The sequence below is a fragment of the Asterias rubens genome, chromosome 10 (genome assembly GCF_902459465.1).
Source record: "Asterias rubens chromosome 10, eAstRub1.3, whole genome shotgun sequence".
Taxonomy (NCBI): domain Eukaryota; kingdom Metazoa; phylum Echinodermata; class Asteroidea; order Forcipulatida; family Asteriidae; genus Asterias; species Asterias rubens.
The window spans coordinates 17,152,268-17,177,409 of record NC_047071.1 but is presented as its reverse complement, the minus strand read 5'-3'; the positions used below and the strand labels follow the sequence as shown (position 1 = coordinate 17,177,409).

Below are 25,142 nucleotides of genomic sequence, written 5' to 3'. Positions count from 1 at the left end.
TTTATACATATGCTGGGATACACCATGTGAAAATACTGATCTTTGACAATTACCAAAGTTGTCTAGTGCCTTTAGGTCTACTACAGCCACGGCAGATTTAACAGAACGAACTAGGTTCGTCTGGTTTTGTTTTGGACGAGGAAGAACCTTTTGTTTCTTGAATGCTGAGTGTGGGTTTGATGTCATCTACAAGAAGGTCAGCAACATTAGTCGCATCAATACTGCTTCTCTTCTTGTCCAGATGGTGGCGTTTTATCACCTGACAGGAAAAGAACGAGGGTTATTTGCAAATACCAAAACAACAACAGCCCTGTTCCCATTGGCCTGTTTTGCAGGCCTGTGAGTGGACCTCTAAAAAAGAGCTGAAACACTACATGATGTAAGAATGATCGTGTAACGTCAAGTGTGAGCGGCGTTCGCATTTACGCTGGTCGAATTGGGGCACCAATTAATCCAGTAACTAGGCTTATCTTACATTATTGTAGTTGTACATTATTGTTGCCAAGCATGCCAAGCTTCTATAAGGGGAGAAGAAAAAAGAAATTATGAAAAAAAAAAAAAAAAAAAAAAAAGGAAATAAAAAATCGGCCTGATCAATACAAAAACGGATATCCGCATTAAGGCAAATATTTCACAGGCCTGTTTGTGTTAAAGTACCGCAACTTTTCTGTAGAATGACAAAATTAAATCCAACGGGAACGCATGGTAAACTGACCTCCCTGTCAACTTACCGCAAGCGTGATGTAAATCTAACAGAATGAAAGAGGTTGCGGAAGACTTCCGCGCAGCCACGGTAACTTAACAGGGTTGCTAAAAAGTCCAATGGGAATAGCTCCATGCTAAAGAAGCCTCCTTCTAATGAGACACGACTTTATTTCAGTTTATCCCTAATTCAGTTATAATATTAGTACCATCTGTAAGGGCAAAGAAGCTTACCTCTACCATATGCGGCATCATGTTATGTTGGGCGCCACCTTCTGCCCCGATGGCCACAGTTTTAAGTTCCCCGTTCTGCATGGTGACCTCTTCATCCAAGGAAACAGCAGGGCGCTTACGTAGATGAATCAGAGACGGGTTGTTGATGAGTGTGATTGCCAAGTGCCAACGGAAGTACTTGAATAAACCGATGGGCTGTGTTGGCCCTGAACAACAAGAAAACAATATTTATTATTCTGGACAGCCTAAATTGTATTAGGGAAGATGTTCAAAAAGAAACCTATGAGAGACATAACAGTAAGTTTAAGGACATCCTCAATACAATCACAAACATTAAACTATGGAAGAGGGGTGTGTCTTTAAAGGAACTGGACACTGTATTGGTATTTACTCAAAAAGATATTTGTTAGCATGAAAACTAACTTGGTAATTTAGCAGCAATGGAGAGCTGTTTATAGTAAAAAACATTGTGAGAAACGGCTCCCTCTGAAGTAATGAAGTTTTTGAGAAAGAGATAGTTTCTCACTCAAATATTAAAAGACTTCAGGCCTGAAGAATTTGATAGACATCTGAAAGCACACAAGTTTGTGCAACAAGGGTGTTTTTTCTTTCATTATTCTCTTGAAACTTCGATGACCAATTATAATAACAATAATACAAAGCATTTATAAGGCGCTATACAAAGAACAGAGCGCCTAACATTAACAAAGGGAGGGCAACACAAGAACAAATTGTAACTAAGTCCAAGTTTTCACAGATTTGTTATTTTATGTATATGTTTGGATACACCAAGTGAGAATACTGGTCTTAGACATTTACCAAAGGTGTCCAGTGCCTTGAACGGGTAACCAGGGGATTTGAGTAGAGAGAAGAGGGTCAAACATTCCAATACCTTTTTCCTCATCTGTTGACTCTTCAAGATCGCTGTAAGTGCTAATATCCTGGCTAATGGTAAAACCGCGATCGGTCAAGCGTTTCATTTTGCGATGTTTCTTTTGTGACTTGAGGACGTCAAACACCATGAGGTGACAGAAGGTGACGAGGACGGGGTTACTGTGCGCATTCTCTGTGTGCATATTGCCAACATACACGTTGTAGACTGCAAGAAAATCATCAATATAGTGAGGTGTTAGTTGGTTTGCTGTTGTAATAATATTAACGATAACATTATAAGTGGCTTCTTATAGAGGGCTCATATCCGTCACTCAGTGACGCTCAAGGCGCTTCATTCGACATTCAGTATTTTCCTGTAAGGTATTGTGGATTTTGAAGCGAGAGACTAATTCCTGTACATATCACCATGTAATGGTTTACAAGGTACTGTGGCACAATATGCAGTAAATGAGACAAGGAACACCAGGGCGAACCCTTCTCTTTTTTAGAAAAAAGCACTGGGCTCTTGTATGGCATTACAATGCGTATGGCATGACCAACGGCTTGATGTCCCATCTGAAGGACCGAGCAGTAATAGTTGAGTGTTTGCTTAAGACACAAGTGTTACAACCAGGACTCGAACCTACACTCTGCAAAAGAAAATCATCTATTTGATGAGAAAGGTACATTGGTAAACTTAATCTTACTTAGGTCTGGCATGCTTGGCATCAAGATGGGTAGATCAATCCTCGGCAGAAAGAGAGCAAGACTAACAATTCCGATCAGGTAGCGGATAATCGCCATGATGATACCATACAGCGTATTCAAGAACATCATAACAAAGGAGAAGATCAGGAACCAGACCCTATGTTAAGGACGACGAAAGCAAATCAAAAAGTTTGAAAATTTTCACTCTTTAAAATTCCATGCTTGCTAAGGGGAAGAGTTCATTTTAATATTAGATCAAAGGTGCGGGTCGCCTTCCACCTCTAAGAACCTGTTCGAACCACGCCGGGGGCACTTTGTGGATTGGGTTGTTAGTGGTATGGCCAAAACAACAGGCAAGATCTATAGACAAAAACAAAATCAAAAAGTTAGATAGTTCTTTTATTCCTGCTTGCTTAGCGGATAGATTGTAATAGTGGATTGGGCGGTGGGGTTGGCGTATTGGTTTCTTTCCTCGCCTTCCACCTCTAGGACCTTGATTCAAATTATGCCGGGGTAGGGGTTTTCAGTCCATATGCCAGTATAGATATGAGGTCTTGGTCTCAAACAAAAGCTACTGGTCTGGTTCTCAGACTGCGAGGTCTTGGGCCGAGCCCAAAACGGCGAATTTGGCTACAGCTACAGCTAGATCAACGCACCTGCCAGTGTTGAAGAACAGGCCGACGTGGGCGAACTAGACGTAGCCATGTAGCTGTAGCCGAAGTTGTCGTTCCGGACACGGACTAAGTCTTGGTCTTGGTCTTCGTCTCGGTTTTGATCTGGGTCTTGGTTTTAGTCTGGGTCTTGATTTTAGACTTTGAGGTCCTGACTCCAACACTAGTGTTGCCTGACACGATCTGTTTCATTGAGTTTAAAGTTACATGATACAACGAGGCAAAGGTGCAAAAGTTTGAGTTCAAAATGACTACAAGCTCACTTGTGTTGTATCGCTAACGGTCGATCATCATCGTCTTCCTTAATCTTGTCTTGAACGAACAGAAGTCTGACAAAGAGCGTCTGGCAGAACATCACCGACATTCCGACAACTGCTGATGGTCTGTGAACAAAGAGATCAAATAGAAAACATATTGTGAAATTCATTTTTGTATCATATGAAGAACTAGCGTGCATCTGCTCAACGCCTTTCACAGCGACCCGTTCAAAACGGGAAATTCCCTACAAACTCACACACTCAAGAGACAATTTCATTTGTGTATACAAATTAAATTTTTGATTGCATTATATTCAAACTGGTTTAATTTGTAGGATCTAAAACTTTGCATGGTGGGAGTACCATTGGGTGAGGTTCGCGGTAGTGTGTTAATCTCTTTTGAGTAGTTGTGGTTCTGAAAAGAAGCAGTGGTTGACAACTCAACGTTTCAATCAGTATGCTCTCATCGTCTTCAGAAGACCATCAGAGCATTCTCCTGTAACGATTTAAAAGGTGATGTGGCGCAATATGCTGATGATCAAACCAGGAACACCAGGGCGAACCCCTTCTCTTTTTGGTAAGTGCACTTGGTTCTCTTACGTGCATTCACGGTACAAACAGCTTTACGTCACATCCAAAGGACTAAGCAGTGATAATTAAGTGTCTTGCTTAGAGACACCGAGTGTGACGACCGGGACTCGAACACACACTCTGCTGAACAGAGACATCCGGTGCTCTTATCAGCTCAGCCACAGTTATAAACTTTCGAGGGTACTCACAGAGCAAGTTCTAATATGATGTTGATGAGGATAGCTTCCATGTTCCAAATGATGGCTCGAATGAGCATAGCTAATCCACCAATCAACAAGAAGAGGAGCAACTGAACACTTATGTAACCTGAGAGGGCAGAAATGAAAAAAATAAAAATATTTTTTTTACAAAATTCTTGTATAGCACATATCACGATGCTGAGGCCCCTAAGCCATGTAAAGGTAAAATCAACAATTGTATCAATCAATCAATAAAAGGTCATTTGTAGAGCACCAAAATCACTGAGTTTATTCTAAGGCGCTGAGGCACAGTTGAATGGTTTAGTAAGCCTGCTGGAACAGGTGAGCTTTAAGGAGTGTCTTGAATGAGGTGAGTGAGCTAGCATTTCAGATCTGTGTAGGAAGCTGATTCCACATTTTGGGGCCATATACAGAGAATGATCTCTCTGTAAAAGTTAAAGAGCGAGCTCTTGGCACAACAAAAAGGGAGCAAGAGGTCGACAATGAAGATCTCTTTGTACAACTTAGACAGATATGTTTCCAACCAAGGTTTTGAATTGTTCCAATGTTTAACCCTGTTTAACAACCTCTGGAAGACTGTGCCTCAATTGAACTGCTGCATATTGGAAAGAGCGGGAACCATACGACTTGGTTTTATAACTGGGGGGAGTCAGAAGGGATTTAAGTGTTGATTGCAAATTTCTAGCTGCGAAAAATGTTGTATGTAAAGATTCCATACCTGTGAGGAAGAAGGCCACTTGGAATCCGATATATTTTAGGCTACCGACCTACAAACAAAGCAAAGATTTTTCAACACCATCAGTACAACCATCAGTACATCAAATTCACAAATAAAAGAGTTCACCAGGGCAGAATGCAGACTTATTATGCTTTATATGAATAAGAGTTTGAGTGTTGGGTTACCATTTGGTGTTGAATTTTATATATCGTATGTCGTTGCAGTACCCGCTGCCAAAACATAGGATTCGAACTGCCTCTAGCTACCGGGCAACCTCGGGTAGTCTAGTTGGTAAGATACTGCTCTAGAATTGCAAGGGTCGTGGGTTTGAATCCCACCCGAGTAACATGCCTGTGATAATTTTTCACAGAACTCGGGGAAAGTAGTGAATGTACAGTGCTAACACACATCGGTGTATGGATAAAAACCAAAATTAATATTCTTTATCCCCGATGCAAATTTAAAATCTCTTATGTGTTGGATTTTGTAAGAGTGAGGAAAGGATTCTAGTAAACCACTCATGGCGTCATGGCATGAACAGAATCCAGCAGTTTGAGTGTTGAATTACCGTTTGTATTGGATTTTGTTGAGTGAGGAAAGATCATATTATATCACTCAAGGAGTTAGGGTTAAACTGACCATACTTTTTTGTACTTTATTACACTTCAGGTAAGCTAGAAAAAAAACTCAAGTGACGTGGGTTATGGGTGAAATATCGCTCACGATTCAATTACTTCTGATATCTGAAAGCCAGTGAAGGCTACAGGAAAACTTACAATATATTCTTCAGTTTGCAATTTCAGATGCGGAGGTAGAGGTTCTTTTTTGCCAGCAAACAAGTTCAACAAGTGTGTTCTGAAAAGTAACGAAAAGTATCGACAATGGTAAATATAGAATACTTTTAATAAGACAAAAACCAGGAACATAACAAGAAACTTGCATCTCTGAGATGTTTTAAGGTACCGTTAGTCACTCACCATGGGCTGTTTTTTGTAAGTGGTGAGGGCCGGGGGCTACTTTCTTTGATACAGTTACAACCTTAATCAGCATTTTCTACTTTGTTATTATTTATGCATGTTTTGGGGAGGAAGGGCACCTTCCAGCCCCCCCCCCCCCCTCCCACCCACCAATATCCCGAGTGAATATGACGAACATGTATCTTCTCTGAAATTGAAGTGACATTAATAATAAGTTGACCTGTAGTTGTATTCTGCAGTAACACCATGTGTATAGCTACTTGACACCAAATACACATTGATAGCTCACCATACAAAGCTTCAAACCCACTTTACCTGTAGTTCTTTAAAATTCCTGGGATGTACGAGAGAAGGAGGAAAACCGCCAAGCCGAATGACACATACCAAGAAACTGCAGTTACAAGAGAGAGACAAATGAGAGTTATTATTTATTATTATTATTATTATTATTTAGAACTTAATCACTGCAGCTCTCAGACATGAGGAAACCTGTAAAAACACACCTGCAAATTCCATGGACAAATCACTTGAGATTTGCCCATGAATTTGTTCACAGAACCTCGTCCGAACCTCGTCCAAATATTGAAAGGTTTGGGGACTTTTTGTAGGACACAAAACACAAACGTCCACAGAGTGACATTAAAATCACACAATTTAAAGATGATGGTAGAAAGTTTCCCTTGAAATATTACTTGCTGAGGTGCTGCAGTTTTTAAGATATGAGTAAAACAATATCACCAAAATAATTTGTCTCATTGAGACAACAATTATTTAAGCATATACAACAGATTTACGCGACTCTCCTGAAAACAATGCTCTGTGATTTTCACTTTTTTTTCTTCAAAACTTTGATGACTATATAAAGCTGAAACTTCTACAGGTAAATTATCTGACATACATCTTTAACTCTTTTGTTAATCCTGGCCAGCTTGAGATGGGTTGTCTCTGTCCCTAGTCCCCTGCTCTTCCCTCTCCCACCCTGTTTTCCTGTCCTTTCCCAATCTACCATACTCTCTCATCTATTCTTCACATGTTTCTTGTTGTATCCAAACCTTATGTCAGTCTTCTTCATTCAGGACCAGTGCTTTAGTTGCCATTATTTAGCATGTATGCCTTTACGTAGTTCATTTCAACATATTTTTTTATTTTATTTTTTCCTATTACTATAATCTTATTTGCAATTACATGTATTGTTATTGTTCTTTATGAAATGGCAGAATAAATAATAATAATAATAATGTCATGGCCAAAAAATTGATCTAAACCCTTTAACCCAGCCCTGAGACAGTGCCACCATGGTGTAACTGTATTTCACTGCACTTATTTGCATTTTTATGCATAACTTAACTAATAATTATTGTTAAATATCAGGCTTCCGTGTAATCCAACTTCATACCTTCATAAAAACAGACTGTCAAAGTTGAACGGCCATGCTAATCAGGTGGTCATGTAGTCATTAATTCCACATGTGGTGGTCAGGGCTATCCCATTGCTTTGTGTACAAAGCTATAGAGCAAATGCTACTGCATTGGACCATGATTGGACTTTTTGGTGGTGTGTTTTGGAAGGAAATTTCAATGCCATTTTTAGCACAACCTGTAGAGTGTCCGTGGCTGTTCATAGCAGTTGTTTACTCCACCCAACCCCTGCTGAATTGTACCCTCGGTTTTTATTAGAATGCACAAATCTTTAATCTGAAGACAGACATATTTGTTTTTTTTTGGGGGGGGGTTTCCACAAAAACAAATGCAAAAGAGCTTAAATCCAAGACTATTATTTTTTTTTTTTTTTTGCCAACTTATACCTAAACCCTCTGAAAGTTGTTGGGCGTAAAAAATATTGGAAACAACTTGATTTACCCAGGCTAATTAAGATTTTCCTGAGCAGAGTAAACTGCAGTGGGTCTCCTGCAGGGAGATGCAGTTTTTTTGTCAAACGCATGGAAGGGTTAAAACAAACCTGTTAAGGTATAATGAGCCTCGTCTATCTTCTGTGCAATATCGGCAGCTGCGGCAGTCTCATTCTTCAACTCAAATTGTGCCTGCGCTAATCCAGAGATAAGCGCCATGGCTTGGTTGAGCAATTGCAATCCCAATACAACAAACCATAGAGCAACCTGTCAAGAAATGAAACACAAAACAAATTTTGTGAGGATAGGTCTTAAACGGGGAATAAAAACAATCAATAATGATTGTTTCTTTAAAATATTAACATTATTTGGGGTTGAACAAAGACAAATTGACTAAAGCAGAATTTGAACCCGTGACCTACGGGTGCTCTTCAACCTGAGCTATCTAGCCCTATGTTGGCACTCTCCCTATTTTGCCAATATCTATATATTGTAACCCAGTCAGTTTCCCTTGTGATTTTATATTTGATATAAAACATAAACCAAACACTCACTTTTTGACAATGTGAATATTTTATGATGCAGTTTTTTCCAAATTTTTAAATTAATTAAAAACCAGAGGAATAGAATATTTGTTTTGCTTTCTGTAAACTGAACATAAACTCTGTTTAAATGTTCCACTTTATCCAGCCATCTCAGAAAAGGTAAGTAAAACTATTTGTAAATTTCTTTTTTCCCCAGTTTTTTTTGTGTTTTACCATGCATGGGAAAAACATGCTTTCTATGATGGCCTTTGTTTTCTTGACATTATCAAGTCTTTGTGACATTGATATTCTTCAAAACAAAATTGCTCCAGCAATTCCCCAAAAATAAATCCCTCACAGAGGTGATGAATCATTTTTTTTTTTTACCAAAAATTAAGTGATTGTAAGAGCCAGTTCGTAGCTCAACATACCTGGTACAAGCCGAATACCGACATAGTACAAGCCATGAACAGCCTCGTAGGATACTTGAAACCAGGGTGGGGTTTGTAGTTTCGGAACACTTTAGCACGCCATCCTGTGTACACTCTGTTAAAATCAAATAATGTGATGATCAAATACAGGAATTCACAATACAGAACAGCCTTTTTATGTGAGGTAATTTTCCCCCAAAGCGGCAAAACAAAATATGCCTTTGGTTTGTGGAACCGTTGGATTGTATTAATCCTATATAAACTTAGATACATCAAATAAAACTAAACATTGTAAAGTTCGTTTTAAAAGGTGGTTGCTTTTTTGAGAAAGTTGCAGAAAGTCTTGAGCGAATCTGTCCAAGAACAAGCTGCAGTAGGAATACACAATCTGAAAAACGTTACTGACAACAATGCTTCTCTAATTCAAATTTGGGGGCATAAAAACAGATATAGTCTTCATTAACCCACTTTACATCAAAGTCAAATCGAAAGCTGCCGAAGGCTTATAACCAAAAGTTTTTTATTCCCATTAACTTTAGAGTGAATACCAAACATTTACCTTCGCTTTAAAGGGAAGGTACACGTTTGGTAATTGTCAAAGACCAGTTTTCTCACTTGGTGTATCCCATCATAAGCATCAAATAACAAGCTTGTGAAAATTTGGGCTCAATTGGTCATCGAAGTTGCAAGAAAATTATAAAAGAAAAAACACCCTTGTTGGACGAATTTGTGTGCTTTCAGATAGGAATAAAAGACTCCTAGCAAAAAGTCTTTTGTTATTTTAGTGAGAAATTACCTCTTGCTCAAAAACTACGTTACTTCAGAGGGAGTCGTTTCCCATAATGTCTTATACTACCAACAGCTCTCCAATGCTCGTTACCAAGTCAGTTTTTAAGTTAATATTTGTTTTGAGTAACTACCAAACGTGTACACTCTAAAAATTAATTAGTCAATTTGACTAAAAAAAAATAGTCCAGCGTCATGTCTGACACGACTAATTTTAAGTAGTCAAAAGTCTGAGCATGACTAAGGATTTAGTCAGAAATGTGACTAGTTTACATTAGTCCAGTGACTTGACTAAAAAGATGTCTCATACGACTAATGTTTAGTCCATCAACATTTTGGCTTAGTCCAGCGACTTTTTAGATTAGTCCAGCGACTTTTAATCTTGGTCCAGTACTTCACTTTAGGTCGTTCGTTGATTTGACTAATGGCATTAGTCAAAGCAACAATTTAAATCTTGACTAGTTGGCATCAGTCAGGAATGTCTTCCCACGTTCTTTTGATGTACCTGGACATTGTGTATTGTTGCATCATCAAACAAAAAATGGAAAATTGTTCATCCAAAAACAAAATCATTTTCTAAACTGTTTTCCATGAAAGAAACCATTTAGAATTTAAGATGGATTATAAATTAAAATCTTACTAGAAAGTATACTTCGACAACTTTATACATTCTGAAAATTCTTTAATTCAAATTTAATCTCAACAAGGCATAACTAATACAATGGTGACTCAAAGTTCATTGAACTCCACACAATTTATAAATAAATAATGTGATAAAATTGCTTGTTTAAAATTAGCACACTCATTTACCCTTTACTTTCTCAAAAGAGGGTTCTTGAACCCCTACAGTTTCCCTTCAATTTTATTTATCTGCTAAAAATTCCTTCAAATATACAAGATGACATTTAAAAAAAAAAGTACCAACAGAGGGTTTTTGCCCAATGTTTATGACTGTATATATTTTCTCCATATTTGTCATTATATTTTTGTCCAAATGACATTACATTTGGCAGATCTGGGGTTGTTATAATCAAGAACATCATTGTTTTTAACTGGGGGTCACCGTTGCCAGGTACAACTGCTACTTTTTGAGAAAAAGCTCCATTGACACTAATTTAAATTTACATCCCTACATCTTTTATGCAAACATTTCAGTCTATTCAAAATGCATTTTTTTCTTAACACAAATGATGCCCAATGATGTAAGAATTATGATGTTCAAACTGAGATTATCAAATGGCTATAAGAGATAATGACATCCTGAATCACACGTGTTGTAAAAACATGGATATAATGCCTCTGTTCACAACAATATTCAAGGAAAACTATTTACTTTCCTATGTTTCAGGTTACCCCCCCTCCCTATTTAAGAAGAAAACTTCCAACGAACACTGGAATAATACAACAACTGTCAAGTCAATATTTTGCCAGAGGCCCATTCACTATTCCAAAGGCACCCTGTCAAAACTATTTGAAGTGAATTGTCACAAGTAAGATTTAATTCTTAGGGTAAAGGTACGATACAGGATTGGCTTTTGGTTGGATGCATTCAATTCAATTACATCTTAAAACAAACTTGTGATTTGTATCAAAATCGTTATTAATGTTATAGAGAAATCAATGAACAATGGTTATTTTGTACACATATGGTCAATTTGGGTTGTTAACAAACAAAATCAGATGTTGTTTGTTTTTAGATTATCAGGTAGTTTTTTCGAATATGCCCTTATTTCAGGGGGGAAACATTTCACAGTCCTAGTACTAACTTCATAACCATTAAGCTTTCAAACAGAAATTCAACAATTAAAGTATTTGAGTGATCCTTATCAATCCTGTAATGTACCTTTAAGAAGAATATTCAGTTTATCTTAACAAGACATAATGCTTTGATCAAGAGGAACATGCTAATTAAGTGAAATGCAGTTTAACTTGGTTTATTTTAGTAAGACACAATACTTTGAGAGGAACATACTAAGTCAAATGCAGTAAAACTTGTTCATAGTAAGACATAATGCGTTTATCAAGAGGAAAAATACTGATGAGTCAAATGCAGCTTAACTTGGTTTACTTTAGTATAAACACACAATGATCTGATCGAGGGGAACATACTGAGTCAAATGCAGTATATGTACATGTAACTTGTTTATCTAGTAAGACACAATGCTTTGATCAAGAGGAACTACTGAGTCAAATGCAGTTACTTGGTTTATGTTAGTAACACATTGCTTTAACCAAGAAAAATGGTCACAGTCAAATGTACCTATTCAGTTTGTCCAGGCAAGATATAACACTGCGGTCGAGAGGAATATTGTCTTGGATGTTCAGGACAATTTTCTGGAAAAAAGACAAAGTTTTCCTGAGGCATGTGGGATAAGCCAAATTGAAAACATAAAAGCTGGCTAAATACACTTTCACCGATGTCAGGAGACAAGTGGAGCTGCTGACAGCCAACCCATCAATGATCACGTCAAATGAAGTGCAGTCCTCAAGTCTGTTGTCATTACCCTCAATGACAGGCCAAGCTGTCCCCTGTATATGAAAAAATAAATACTTTTAATTAGGGAATAACAGTGTGTTAATTAGGGAATAACAGTGTGAGGACCTGGTCTTCACTGTGTGGTAATGACCGGGTTGGTGGCTGGCTGTTGTTAATGGACCAAGCCAAAAGCGATTTTCATTAACAGCGGCCATGGTCATTACTACCCAGTGAAGACCAGGTCCTCACACTGTTGTTCCCATGAATTAATACCTTTACTGTGAATTTTCACTTGTTCCACAGAACTGATTCCTTGCCTTCTTCGAGAGGAGCGTCCGGACTCATTCTAAGGAGCTCTCTCAGAATCTGATTCTGTCGATCCTTTTCTTGGATCAACGCTTTGGCTTGATCCAATTGGTTTTTGAGAATAGGAACCAGATGATCCTGCTGTGATGGCTCACCAGTAGGAGGGTTTTCTAGCCGTTGCTGTAAGGCATTGTTGACCTGATGGAGTTTGTTGATTTGAGTTTGAAACGTCTGCAGCTGTCTGGCCATGGCTTGGTTCTTATCAACCAACTCTTGACCATCCTGTTGCAATCTAGCATTCTCCTGGTGTAGATTGGCAAGCATACTCCGTCCAGGATGGATGGGTGAGTCTGGTCCAATACCAAGATGATGCCTCAGTGACTGATTCTGTTGCTCCTTCTGTTGAAGCTGATGATCTTTCTCTCTGAGTAGCGTCTTGGCTTGGTCAAGTTGCTGTTTCAAGATTGCTACAACTGGGCCTTCTTCTTCATCTCCCCTGGATTGATTCAACAAAGCTGCTTCTAGTTGTTGCTTTGCGGACTGCTTCTGCTGTTCACTATCCCCTAACCTCCTCTCTAACTCTTGAATCCTCTTTTGATACGCATTAGTCAGAGCTACACTTGGAGAGTCTTCTTCTTGGCCAGGAATACTTCGAAGACTTTCAACCTCCTGGCGATCCAGTGCATCCTCAAGAGATCTCCTCCTATGCTCAGCATCTTGAAGCTGGGTCTTGAGTGATGCAACTTCTTGCTGTAATTCAGGAATGGTTTGAAGTGGTTGTTGCCTAGAATCACTGATCTCTGTGCTGAAAGGAATGTGTTGATCATTGCCTGTGGTTTGCTCTGGGTCGACATCTCTACCTACTCCACCCACTCTTTGTCTCATTTCATCTAGTCTTGATTGTAAAGAAGCGTTCCAGCGGCTACTGTCTTCTAGCTGGTTACGTAATGTCTGCATCTCTTTGGATTGCATCGCTGCTGCCGATCTGGGAGATGAATCTAAGAAAACAAATCAAATGGGACAACAACAAAACATCAGATGATACCCTATGTCTACACTTGATGGAACAATGAAAATTACTTTGTTTTACAGATTTTGCTTGTTAAATCACCTTATCAGTTATCTACTCACAAACAATTCACTAAAAGATAAGCTTGAATGATTGATCGAAATGAATGCAACAATGCTGTGTATGAACTGTGGATATGTTCGACATTAGACTAAATGGAAGGCAAGCAGCTTTTAATGACACATGATATGACTGAGTAATCTTTAGGTATCCAAGTATTATTCTTGTCAAAATCTACATGAGTCAACTTCATGTTTGCTCCAAAAAAAAATTCAACACGGTTCAAGTCCGCTCTGCTTTCAGAGTAGTGCGCAAAATCAGCTTGTTTACCCGTATAACTTTGCCAGGGCCCCACACAGATCGAAGCCCATACTACAGTGTGCGGATTGGCAAGCACAGATCGAAAATAGACCCAGAAGTGTTCACACAATGGCTTTTGACACTGGCTGAAATTTTCAACAAGGATTGAGAGCTCTCAACCCAACTCCCCAGCAGGGTTGGTTTCGACACGGATTGAGGGCTCTTCACTGGTCAACACCATGTTGAAATGTCGTAGTGTGAAAAGACCAAACTTGGGATGAGAGAAAAAACAAATAGTCACATTTGGGATTTTTACCCAAGACCGCCCCGACACTCCAGGCAGATGCTCTACCAACTGTGCTATGAAGCAAACGAGGTATAATCCCTCAGTATTTCTTTAAGAACCACATTTTTCTCTTGGTGTTGCATTGATGTGCAACTGGGCAGAGTAACGGACTCAATAATTTGTACAATGTAAAATGGTCAGGCCAGGGCCCAATTTGATAGAGCTGCTTCGTACAAAAAATCTCTCTAAAATTTCTTCCTCTATAAAAAAAGGATTAAAACAAAATTTCCACTTGATTTTCAGGATAAGCAAACAACAGCTGAATACCCATAACAAGCAGTATGCAACAAATGGAAATTTGATTGGTAATCCTGTTTTTATCAAGGAAGAAATGTAATGCTTAGCAAATTTTTGTGCTCAGCAGCTCTATGAAATTGAGCCCAGATTTTCAGTAGTGTTACGGGAGAACGCTACCTCTAGTTCTATTATACAACTCTATGATTAACATCATATTGACTTATGCCCTTATTCTAATCATCATTATACTGAACAGGAGTGTATAGCTACCTCTATGATTGTCTTGATGGACTTGTCTCTCTAACTGCTCCCTCATTGCATCATTACGTCTTATCCCATCTTCTAGTTGTCTCCTGAGTGTCTGTACTGCAGCTAGCTCTATAGACAGACCATCAGTAGAACGTGGACTATTCTCCCTATCTCCACTGCCACTCTGTGTAATGTTAACATACAGCTGTCTCTCAGCACGCAGAGCGTCACTCAATCTACCCAACTCTCTCATCTGATCCTGTAAGATCTGCTGAAGCTGTCAACATCAAAACATTATTGGCAACAGATTAATGTTTGAATACCCTCAAAGTTGCCTGTAAAAAAAAATTCTGCGAGGCTCCTAAATCTACTGGTGTTCCATGGGTCTGGTATTAGTGCTTTGATTTTGTTTTCAAAGTAGAGTGTATCGAAATTGTTGGAATTGTTATTGATATAAAAATAAATTTAAACTTGCACAGACAAAAATTAATTATACTTCCCCTTGAAGCCAAAGAAATGTGTAAAATCATTTACAGAATTGTTAATAAAGGAAAAGAACTGACCATCAAGATACAATGTAGTTAAAGGCACACATAAAACAAATAAGAATAGGTTAAAATCTAATTGGTCTTAACCTGTACCTGATTTCCTTCAACCTCACCACCCATCACTGCTGTCCGGACTGGTAGGTTAGTTTGCTCTAAGCGAATCTCCTGTCAATTTAAAACAAACATTAATCAACAAATAGAATGGTTACAAAGCGCTATTATCGCATTTTTTTTTTTAAATCGCCAAAGAGCTAAAGTATCAAATTATTAAATTATTGATGATAAGTTTCCTTGTTCTTGCATGTTCAAAAGTAGGTGCCAGTGGAAGTGGAACATGGAAAATGTAGTGGGTCTGTGCCCCTAGAGACAGAAATTAAAGGGACTGGGGTCGATTTCACAAAGAGTTAGGACTAGTCCTAACTTAGGACTAGTCCTAGGAGATATACAAATTGCATAGATAGTCCTAAGTTAGGACGAGTAACTGGTCCTAACTCGAGATAAGACTAGTCCTAACTCTTTGTGAAACCCACCCCTGGACACCTTTGGTAATTGACAAAGATCAGTCTTCTCACTTGGTGTATTACAACATTATGCACAAAATAAACCTGTGAAAATTTGAACTCAGTTGGTTGTCGAAGTTGCGAGATAATAATGGAAGATGCTTGATTTGGAGATCTCAAAATCAAATTCTGAGGTCTCGAAATCGAATTCAAATATTTTAGTGGAAAATTAATTCTTTCTCGTTATGTTACTCAAGAGGGAGCTGTTTCTCACAATGTTTTACACGTATACTATCAACAGCTCTCCACTGATCGTTAACAAGCAAGTTTTTATGCACACAGTGTCCAGTGCCTTTAATCTTCAAGCAAGTTTGACATTAAAATAGTTACATTAAATGGAAAAAAAAACAACAACAAAAACACGTCAATTAACAGGTTCTTTTCCTCTGCATTTCCTTATTTTAACCTTATCATCCTTTAAAATCTTCTCGCCAGTTGAAAACATTGTTTTAATGAATAAATAAATAGTCTTTACACCACACAAATTTGCTGTAACTTCTCTTGTGGGAGATATAATATTCTTACAAAATTAGTTTTTTGTACATTGTTTGTATCAAAGTGCATCTTTCTTTATTCTGATGTTCTCGTGAATCAGTCCTAAAAAAATGATTTGTAGAACGGTGAGATTGAAACCATCCAACATGAATACATTCGCTATGTTTAAATTATTTATTAAAGGCAGTGGACACCAGTGGTAATTTTTCAAAATAATTGTTTGCATAAAAACTAACATGGTTACAAGCAATGGAGAGCTGTTGATAGTATAAAACATTGTGTGAAACGGCTCCCTCTGAAGTAATGCAGTTTTCGCGAAAGAAGTTATTTTCCACTCAAATATTTGAATTTGATTTTGAGACCTCAGAATTAGATTTTGAGGTCCCAAAATCAAGCATCTGAAAGCACACAACTTCGTGTGACAAGGGTGGTTTTTCTTCCATTATTATCTTGCAACTATGACAACCAATTGAGTTCAAATTTTTACAGGTTTGTTATTTTATGCATATGTTGAGATACACCAAGTGTGAAGACTAGTCTTTGACAATTACCAAAAAAAAAAAAAAAGAAAAAAAAAAGAAGTACAGAAATAACTAAGGAAATCAGTAGGTCAGGGTTGAATTTTGCATTTACAGTGCTCGGTTCATTGTGGTTACACAACATTCAACCCAGCGTTATTGGGTAATTAGTTTTCATCTTCATCATGATCCTGTACTGTGCAGAAACCTCCTCTTGAGTCTACTCCCACATTTTGCATTATCCACTCTAACAATTTCTGTATCTAGATAACACTTGGGTGGGGGGGGGGGTTGTATATGACTTACCTTTATGATATTATCTTTGACTTTCCCAGCATGTATTAAAGCATCAATGTGATCCTGTTTAGCTTGAACCTCACTTTGTAACTCAATAATCTCACGTCTCAGTTTACCCTGAATAATCAATACAATCAATCAAATCAATCAAATCAATCAAATCAAAACGGTCAGTACAATCAATCAGGGCACCATGCAACTGTAGCTTTCATGATTTTTAATGATTTTGTAAAGTATTTTTCAATTTTGAATGGTAATTTAAATGAGATTGAATGAAATTATGAGATTAAACTAGAACCTTTGTAGAACAGCGAAGCTGCCATGGCGAGCTGCCAATGACCAGATAGAACCAATGACTGACAGAAAAACCAATCATTTGATCAACTGATGATCAAAGGGGTGGGGATGTTGACAAGTATGAGGTTATGACATTTAAGGTTTTCATTGATTTAGCTCATTCAACTGGAACCAGTGGTCTTTGAGTTTTATCTTTTCATATTATATGCATCTAAGCAGCAATAATTATTTGATTAAAACTTTGCACTCTTCAGTGATGCACTAGGTCTCGTTGAGTTTTAGCCTTTCATATGCATCTGTTATGCCTATTCAATGTGTTCATTGTTTTAGCTCATTCAAATAAAACCAGTGATTATTTCTTGAAGTTTTATCTCTTCATATTAATCTACATGTAAGAAGCAATGTTTGACTTAAATTTCAAGTCAGTACATCATTTCAAGGAGTAATGACCATTTAATGTGTTTCATTGTTTTAGCTCATTCAACTGAAACCTGTGATTAATTCTTTGAGTTTTATCTTTTCATATGAATCTACATGTAAGAAGCAATGTTTGACTTAAGTTTCAAGTCAGTACATCATTGCAATAAGGAATAATGACCATTTAATGTTTTTCATTGTTTTAGCTCATTCAACTGAAACCTGTGATTAATTCTTTGAGTTTTATCTTTTCATATGAATCTTCAGGAAGAAGCAATGTTTGACTTAAGTTTCAAGTCAGTACATCATTGCAATCAGGAGTTATGATCATTTATGATCTTCATTGTTTCAGCTCATTCAACTGGAACCAGTGACAGAGAGTTGATTTTTGTTTTAACAAATTATTTCAAACTTTAAGATTTTAATTTGAGTTTGTTTCTTTTAAATCCAGATTTTTACTGCTTTAAAAGAAAATCAACCTGTGTGATTATTTGTTTTTGTTCTAAGTTAAATTCCTTTACTTATGACTTATTCATTCAAGGTTTTTATTTTATTTTATATTGTTACCCTCCCCAGGGTTATGGGGTGTGTTCCAGTTTGGAATAAAACATAATACAATACAATACAATTATCACTTAGCTGTTAAAAGCCTTTGTATGTATCTCATGTACAAAAATTTGGTTCATTGTTGCTTTACAGCAGTTTTTTGAGGGACTCTATATTTATAGCTACTCTTTTGGTTTGAAGGATAAAAAAGCCACAGAAAAACTAGGTAGTTCTCCTTTGTATTCAGGAATGGTAATTTGTAAATGTACCTGTCTAGGGCGTTTTGGTGACCATTGGTGCACATCCTGTCCACCATTTTGAGTGTCAAAAATGCACACAAAAGGATCGTACATGTACGAACAATGCGCGTCTACCATTTCTGCCTTTTGGGGAGTCCATTCCTTTTGTACACGTTTTGACACACAAAGTGGTGGACAGGAGACGTGAGTGTATGTGCACTGTGCGTTGTGAACAGGATCATTTTCATTGTATAAAATTCAACTTTCATTTTTGAATTTTTCAAATATTTGGATATAATGTTGTAACTTGTTGTCATACGTATTTTGTTGAGGAGATTGCCTGGTGTATTTTGTAGTACTACATGTAAGCAGCATGTTAGAAGCATGACTTAAGTTTCAAGTCAGTACGTCATTGAACTCAGGAGTTATTACCATTTAAGGGTTTTCATGAAAGGCAGCGGACACTATTGGTAATTACTCAAAATAATTATCATCATAAAACCTTCATTGGTGACGAGTAATGGAGAGAGGTTGATGGTATAAAACATTGTGAGAAACGGCTCCCTCTGAAGTGACATAGTTTTCGAGAAAGAAGTAATGTTCCACGAATTTGATTTCGAGACCTCAAGTTTAGAACTTGAGGTCTCGAAATCAAGCATCTGAACGCACACAACTTCGTGTGACAAAAGTGTTTTTTTTTATTTCATTATTATCTCGCAACTTCAACGGCCGATTGAGCTCAAATTTTCACAGGTTTGTTATTTTATGCATATGTTGAGATACACCAAGTGTGAAGACTAGTCTTTGACAATTACCAATAGTGTCCACTGTCTTTAAACTGAAACCAGTGATTAATTCTTCAGTTTTATTATTTGATATGCATCTCTTTGTCAAATGAAATGTTTGATTAAAGTTTCAAGTCAGTACATCATTGCAATCAGGAGTTATGACCTTTTAAGGTTTTCATTGTTTCGGCTCATTCAACTGGAACCACAGACAGAGGGTTTTGTTTTTGTTTAAACAAATTAATTAATAACGTTTTCAATTAAATCCAGACGTCAATGATCGAGCCTGAAAAAAACCCATTTTTGTTATTCCAAAAACTTTAACATTTTTTTTTTACTCCCAAACACTTCAACATAACTTGAAAACAAAGCTGAAAACTACCAAAAATTACTGGCATTTACATAAAACAAACTCACTTGGGCTTGAACATACCAAAAAAAAACTCAACTCAAAGACTTTAACTTAAACCAAAAACTTTAACATTTCCACTGAATGCGGATGGACAGACGGACGGGTGCCGGATGGAAATTGGTATTACATAGGCTAGCACTAGGCTAGCACTGCTCTGCAGCTCTCCAAGAAGAGGAAATCAGATGATCCAAGGAAAAGGAAAAGTTGCATGCCTGATCAGGGATGGGATTCTAAACCAAAAATGAAAAAGACTGAAAAGTGTTTGTTGCGTCCTTTTTGGAGGATCTTATTTCCTAATTTCTACCCTTGATAGTATGTTTTTCCATCAACAACTATTTGTACTGGTTCGTGATTTGAGGATCAGTTGTATAAAGAACTTCTTTTGCAATGAAAGGTTCAAGATTTAATGATCGGTCAGTGTACATTTGGGGGAAAAATATGCGGCGGGAGCAATGTGTACAAGGTTGCTACATGTATATAGCATAGGATATAACCAGAATGAGGCTGAGATCAGACCCCACAGGCAGCGCAACAACAACAACAACACCTACCATTTCCAGTTTGTTTTGTTTTTCCAATTGCTGTTCTCTTTGGAGAATATCAATGGTGTTTCTGAAAAAGAAATATTTAAAAACGTTAATGACATTCACCAAACTCCAGATTCTTCACTCATTATATCTCTGCTTCTTCTTATATCTATGTAAAAAGGCGTGTTTGTCACCATCTGGGCAGTACACCATGATCCTGCTATGTTCACTAGTGCTGGGCGAATAGTGAAATTTTGGTATTCGGATACCGCTGGCCAACTATCCGAAATTAACCGGATATTTGAATAGTTTTTTCGACACTAGAGGGCGCTATTTAAATAAAAGAATTGCCACTAGAGGGCGCTGTTTGTTTGTGAATGAGATCTTATGGGCGGATTGATATTAGTTTTAGACAGTGTCACACGGTTCAATCATAAAAATAACCGGATCTTATTTAAAGATGGCATTTGCTTTTTCTTTTGATCGTGATTGACTCTACGTGAAGGAAAGCTTTCGTAATTTTTAAACAAATTACGTCAGAAATTTCATTGTTTTAACTCTTCATGGAGGTGAGCATAGTTAAATACTTAATTTATGCTGTCTCAATAGAAGTTTCATAAGGATTCAGACAAAACATTCCTATCAGTTGTCGCCTGACGTCCGCGGATATTCGGATATTTAAAGAATATGCGGTTACTTGGTTGTAATTACAGAACTATCCGGTTAATAAATAGGTATTCGCGCCCATTGCGGATATCCGGTAAGGAAAAAAAAAAAAGGCATTCGCGGTTACGGATAGGAAAACCTATTCGCCATTAACCGGATATTCGAATAATTCACCCAGGCCTCTTGTTCACTCAGACGTTCCTTCCATCTTGACATCCACTAAAGAGGAGGTGCCCCACACCAACCCATCTTAACATACATATAATAAAAAAAATAATATATAGCACTTTATACACCGAAAGGGCATCTCAAAGCACTTCTAATATTATTACCCCTTGGCACTGGTCCATTAATTCATTAAACCATGTTTGGAACAGGAGAAGAGTGAGCAGAGACTCATACTAATATTAATCAGTAGTTGTAGCCTATCATCTGTTTGCCTTATTTCTGTTTGGTTTGCAGGATCGTGCCACAACCCTGCCGGTTTTAAAAAAACGTTCAAGACCTTGTACCACACTTTTATTTCATAAATTACCTTTTTCTTAAAAAAAGAGAGATAAAATTGCTGGGAAAAGCTATCAAAAGTTTGTTGTAAATGTTCAGTTCTTGTCACCATCTCATGCTCTGTTTCTCGAAACGTCAAAATGTACACAATGCTCAACTGTTGTGCATATGCGCACCAACAGTTGTACATTGATTATCGGCAGCGTAATGATTGCACTATGCGTAAATTAGCGCCAAGCGTAAAGCTTGCATGCCACACATATGTTTAAAGACTTGTAGACGTGTTTATATCACACGTTTAAACACCCCCCGCGTGACGTGCTCTCCACCAATAGGAGTACCGAAACTGTCTTGGGTATTTATGAATGTTCTTCAACAATGCATTGATTTGCATTATGAATGTTATGTACTTACTTGGCTTTTGTTAAGAGTTTATTCTTATTCTCTAATTCATCTCTGAGGGATTGCATGAAACCAGAATCAGGCTGATCAGTTTCCAACTCCCTCAAGGCTGCTACAAAGAAAGTCAACAATAACAGAAAATAAAAACTCTTGATTCATTCATTACAAAGCAGAAAGACACTAACAACAAAGTGATTTCATCAACGTATTCAAGAACTACAGATAACAGATGTAACAATAATCAGGGAATCTTAACTACTTTACATTGGATGACGTGAATAAGCACCAAATATGTCCACAATATTTTATAGCGGACGTTTTTTAATGCCCCAAAACAACTTTGGAGCGCCCTTTAGTTTTTGGGGTCAGCTGATCGGCCGACATGTATATCCACCCAGACCAGACAAACCATTGTTTAACGAGTACAGGCGAATGCACTACATTATTCAGTGTTCCATGCGCAATAGGGAGAACAAATTTCCCAAATGTTTTACAATGTTTATGTCGGCAAACTCACATGCAGCAACACCCTCATTGCATGTTTAAGCCTCATGAACTTTTGATCAGATAAAAAAGATGGTTTAGAAAACTGCTTACTCCCAAACCGCGAGTAACAACCCAAGTTCATCATAGGTGAACATGGGTCTGCTTTTAATGGGTGATTCCCGTAAGGACTGAAAATGATCACTTCATTAGCTCAAAATACTTCCAAAAAATAATATCTCGCAGAGGAATGTAAAACATTTTTGAACATTGACCTAAAGTGGTTAATAATACAATGCTGAGAAACCTCTGAGAAAATTCTTGAACACGGGAGTTCATTAACTCCAGACATCACATGAGGATTCTTTTTACAAACATTTACATTGTATATGTACATAATAATAATAAGACTTGTAATGTACACATATCCACCCTGCTGGGTGTTCAAGGTGCAGTCAAACCACAAACATACAAACAAACAAACAAAAACGAAAAACAGACACAACTAAATTAGTCCTTGAAAACCTGTGACATAAGGTAAGTTTTGAGTAGAGATTTGAATTTTGTGGTACAAAGACAAGATCTAAGATGAAGTGGTAGAGAGTTCAAGATGCATGGCTCAGCTGAAGAAAAAGACCTGTCACCCCAGGAGTGTCGAGACTTGGGTTCATTGAGGAGAAGCATAGAACTTGATCAAATATTCCTTGACGGAGTTTAAACTTGAAATAGAATACAACTTTATAATCCTTTTTGTCTGACCTTCTTTATCTCGCAGTGCTTTCTTGAGAGTGCTATTCTTGTCTTTAAGATTGGCTAACTCAGCCATGATTGTAGGACTTGGTGACTGATGATTGGTGGATTGCTGAACCTCACGGAATAAACGATCCTTTTCTCGCCCACTCTCTATCAGTTTCTAGAATGTCAATAAGAAACAAATATTTTAAGCTACAAAAAAGATTGTTACTGTTAACATATTATTATTATAATTAATATTATATATTTCTATTATATATAAAACCAAAGATGACTCATAAAGTGAACTTAGTCACTGTAGCTTGCAAACCTGAGGAAAGCTGTAAACAATGGTGCTTGCCATGTACCAGAAACACCAGGTAAACCCCTACTCTTATTGTTCTGGGTTCTTTTATATGCACTACTTATCCTAATACACAGGACCTATAGTTTGATGTGCCATGCAGAGGACAAAGCAAGCAATTATGGTAAAGTATCTTGCTCAAGGACACAAGTACTACCACCGGGACTCCAACCCACACTCTGCTGATCAAAACACCACAGCTCAAGTCCACTACCACCGGGACTCCAACCCACACTCTGCTGATCAAAACACCACAGCTCAAGTCCAAAGCTCTTAACTGCTCAGGCACAACAAGCTGTCTGGTGAAACTCATCCACAGTGACTTATTTGCTCATAAATAACAACAGGAACCAAAATGAAGGTAGGGGACAACAATCATTGTTACAAGCCAGCAGACCAAATCATGATCTAAATTTGAACTTACTCAGTGCAATAATTACTTGAAAGTTTTGTTTAAGAAAAAAAATTCTATAAGGCTTTTTAAAATTATGTGGATCTAGAATTAGGAGTCAGCACTCTGGTCGATGTATATTAAATGCACTGGACACTATTGGTAATTACTAAAAAAAAATCGTTAGCATAAAAGCTTGAATGCTGGTCTTTGACATTGACCAAACTGTGCAGTGCCTTTAAATAGCTCTTGATATATTAATGTCATATGCAATGTAGGAAGATTAGGAAATCCTTATAATTGCTCATATGTGGTAGAAGTACCTCAATTGTCTTGTCTTTGTCAGCCATTGCAGTTCTCATCTTATTCAGTAAGATAGCTTGTTCTTGTTCAGCTCTACACAAAGTATCTTCGGCAGCCTGGAGGAGAACATTATAATAACAATGAATTATTGGCAGCTATTCAGTGTGGGAATAGGACTACCCCAGATCATTGGGTTAATGATATTTCCACAATATCTTAACTTTGTTAGCGTAAAATGCACTGCATTGCTATTTATTATAATAGGCTATACAAGTCTCAAACCTATTTTGAACATTTGGACCCATTTAAGTATACATTGGACCAAACAAGTCTTAAACCTGTTTCAACTAGGTGCGCCAGAGCTGCGCCGAACCCAAATAAATTTTGATTTCAGACAGGCGAATGTAACATAACATATACATTAGGTTTCGGCTTGTGACAAGATCGACATATGAAACCAAGGTGCTCCATAGTCGTTTCAAGCAACTGCAATAGTCCATCTTTCGACTTCTAGCGCGTCCAATTGCTCGTAACTGTTTCAGACGTCAAACTTTCTATGTAATTAATTCATAACTTGGATTTCCAGGGGCTCTGGAGCGTCTGCCTGAAGTGGGTGTTAGAAATGTTCAAACACACCCTAAATTGGCATGGTGCATTTTACACTTGTCATGTACCCTCTGCAGGGGCAAGATCTAGACTATTATGCCTTCAAGACCCTGACCAACGCATGTAAACCTTAAAGGCACTGGACACTATTGGTTATTACTGGCTAATAATTATTAGCATAAAAACTTACTTGGTAACGAGCAATGGAGAGCTGTTGATTGTATAAAACGTTGTGAGAAACGTTTCCTTCTGAAGTAACGTAGTTTGCGATTAAGAAGTAATTTTCCACTAAAATATTTGAATTTGATTTTGAGACCTCAGAATTAGATTTTGAGGTCCCGAAATCAAGCATCTGATTGCACATAACTTCGTGTGACAAGGGTGTTTTTTTCTTCCCATTATTATCTCGCAACTTCAACCACCAATTGAGTTCAAATTTTCACAGGTTTGCTATTTTATGCATAATGCTGACATACACCAAGTGAGAAGACTGGTATTTGACAACTACCAAAGGTGTCCAGTGTCTTTAAACAATGGGATACTTTT

At 37.5% G+C, this 25,142-nt stretch overlaps 2 protein-coding genes across 2 annotated transcripts; both read right to left on the bottom strand.

Annotated features, from left to right (window-relative positions):
• On the bottom strand, positions 1-8,844 carry LOC117295882 (stimulated by retinoic acid gene 6 protein-like). Its single transcript, XM_033778667.1, has 11 exons — positions 8,736-8,844; positions 7,891-8,047; positions 6,247-6,322; positions 5,731-5,809; positions 4,955-5,003; positions 4,225-4,342; positions 3,452-3,571; positions 2,517-2,674; positions 1,829-2,035; positions 937-1,142; positions 1-259 (listed from the first exon to the last, which is right to left on the bottom strand). Exons 1-11 carry the CDS (start codon positions 8,769-8,771, stop codon positions 98-100), a joined length of 1,368 nt encoding a protein of 455 aa, XP_033634558.1. The 5' UTR covers positions 8,772-8,844; the 3' UTR covers positions 1-97.
• Positions 8,845-12,285: 3,441 nt separating this feature from the next.
• LOC117296094 (ELKS/Rab6-interacting/CAST family member 1-like) lies at positions 12,286-24,106 on the bottom strand (the record flags this gene model as incomplete). Its single annotated transcript, XM_033778966.1, is given in 8 exon segments — positions 12,286-13,301; positions 14,526-14,781; positions 15,146-15,217; positions 16,932-17,039; positions 20,170-20,230; positions 21,730-21,829; positions 22,960-23,113; positions 24,011-24,106. Coding segments are annotated over 8 exon segments (1,863 nt in total), but the record flags the coding sequence as incomplete, so codon positions are not given.
• Between the last annotated feature and the right edge of the window lie 1,036 nt (positions 24,107-25,142).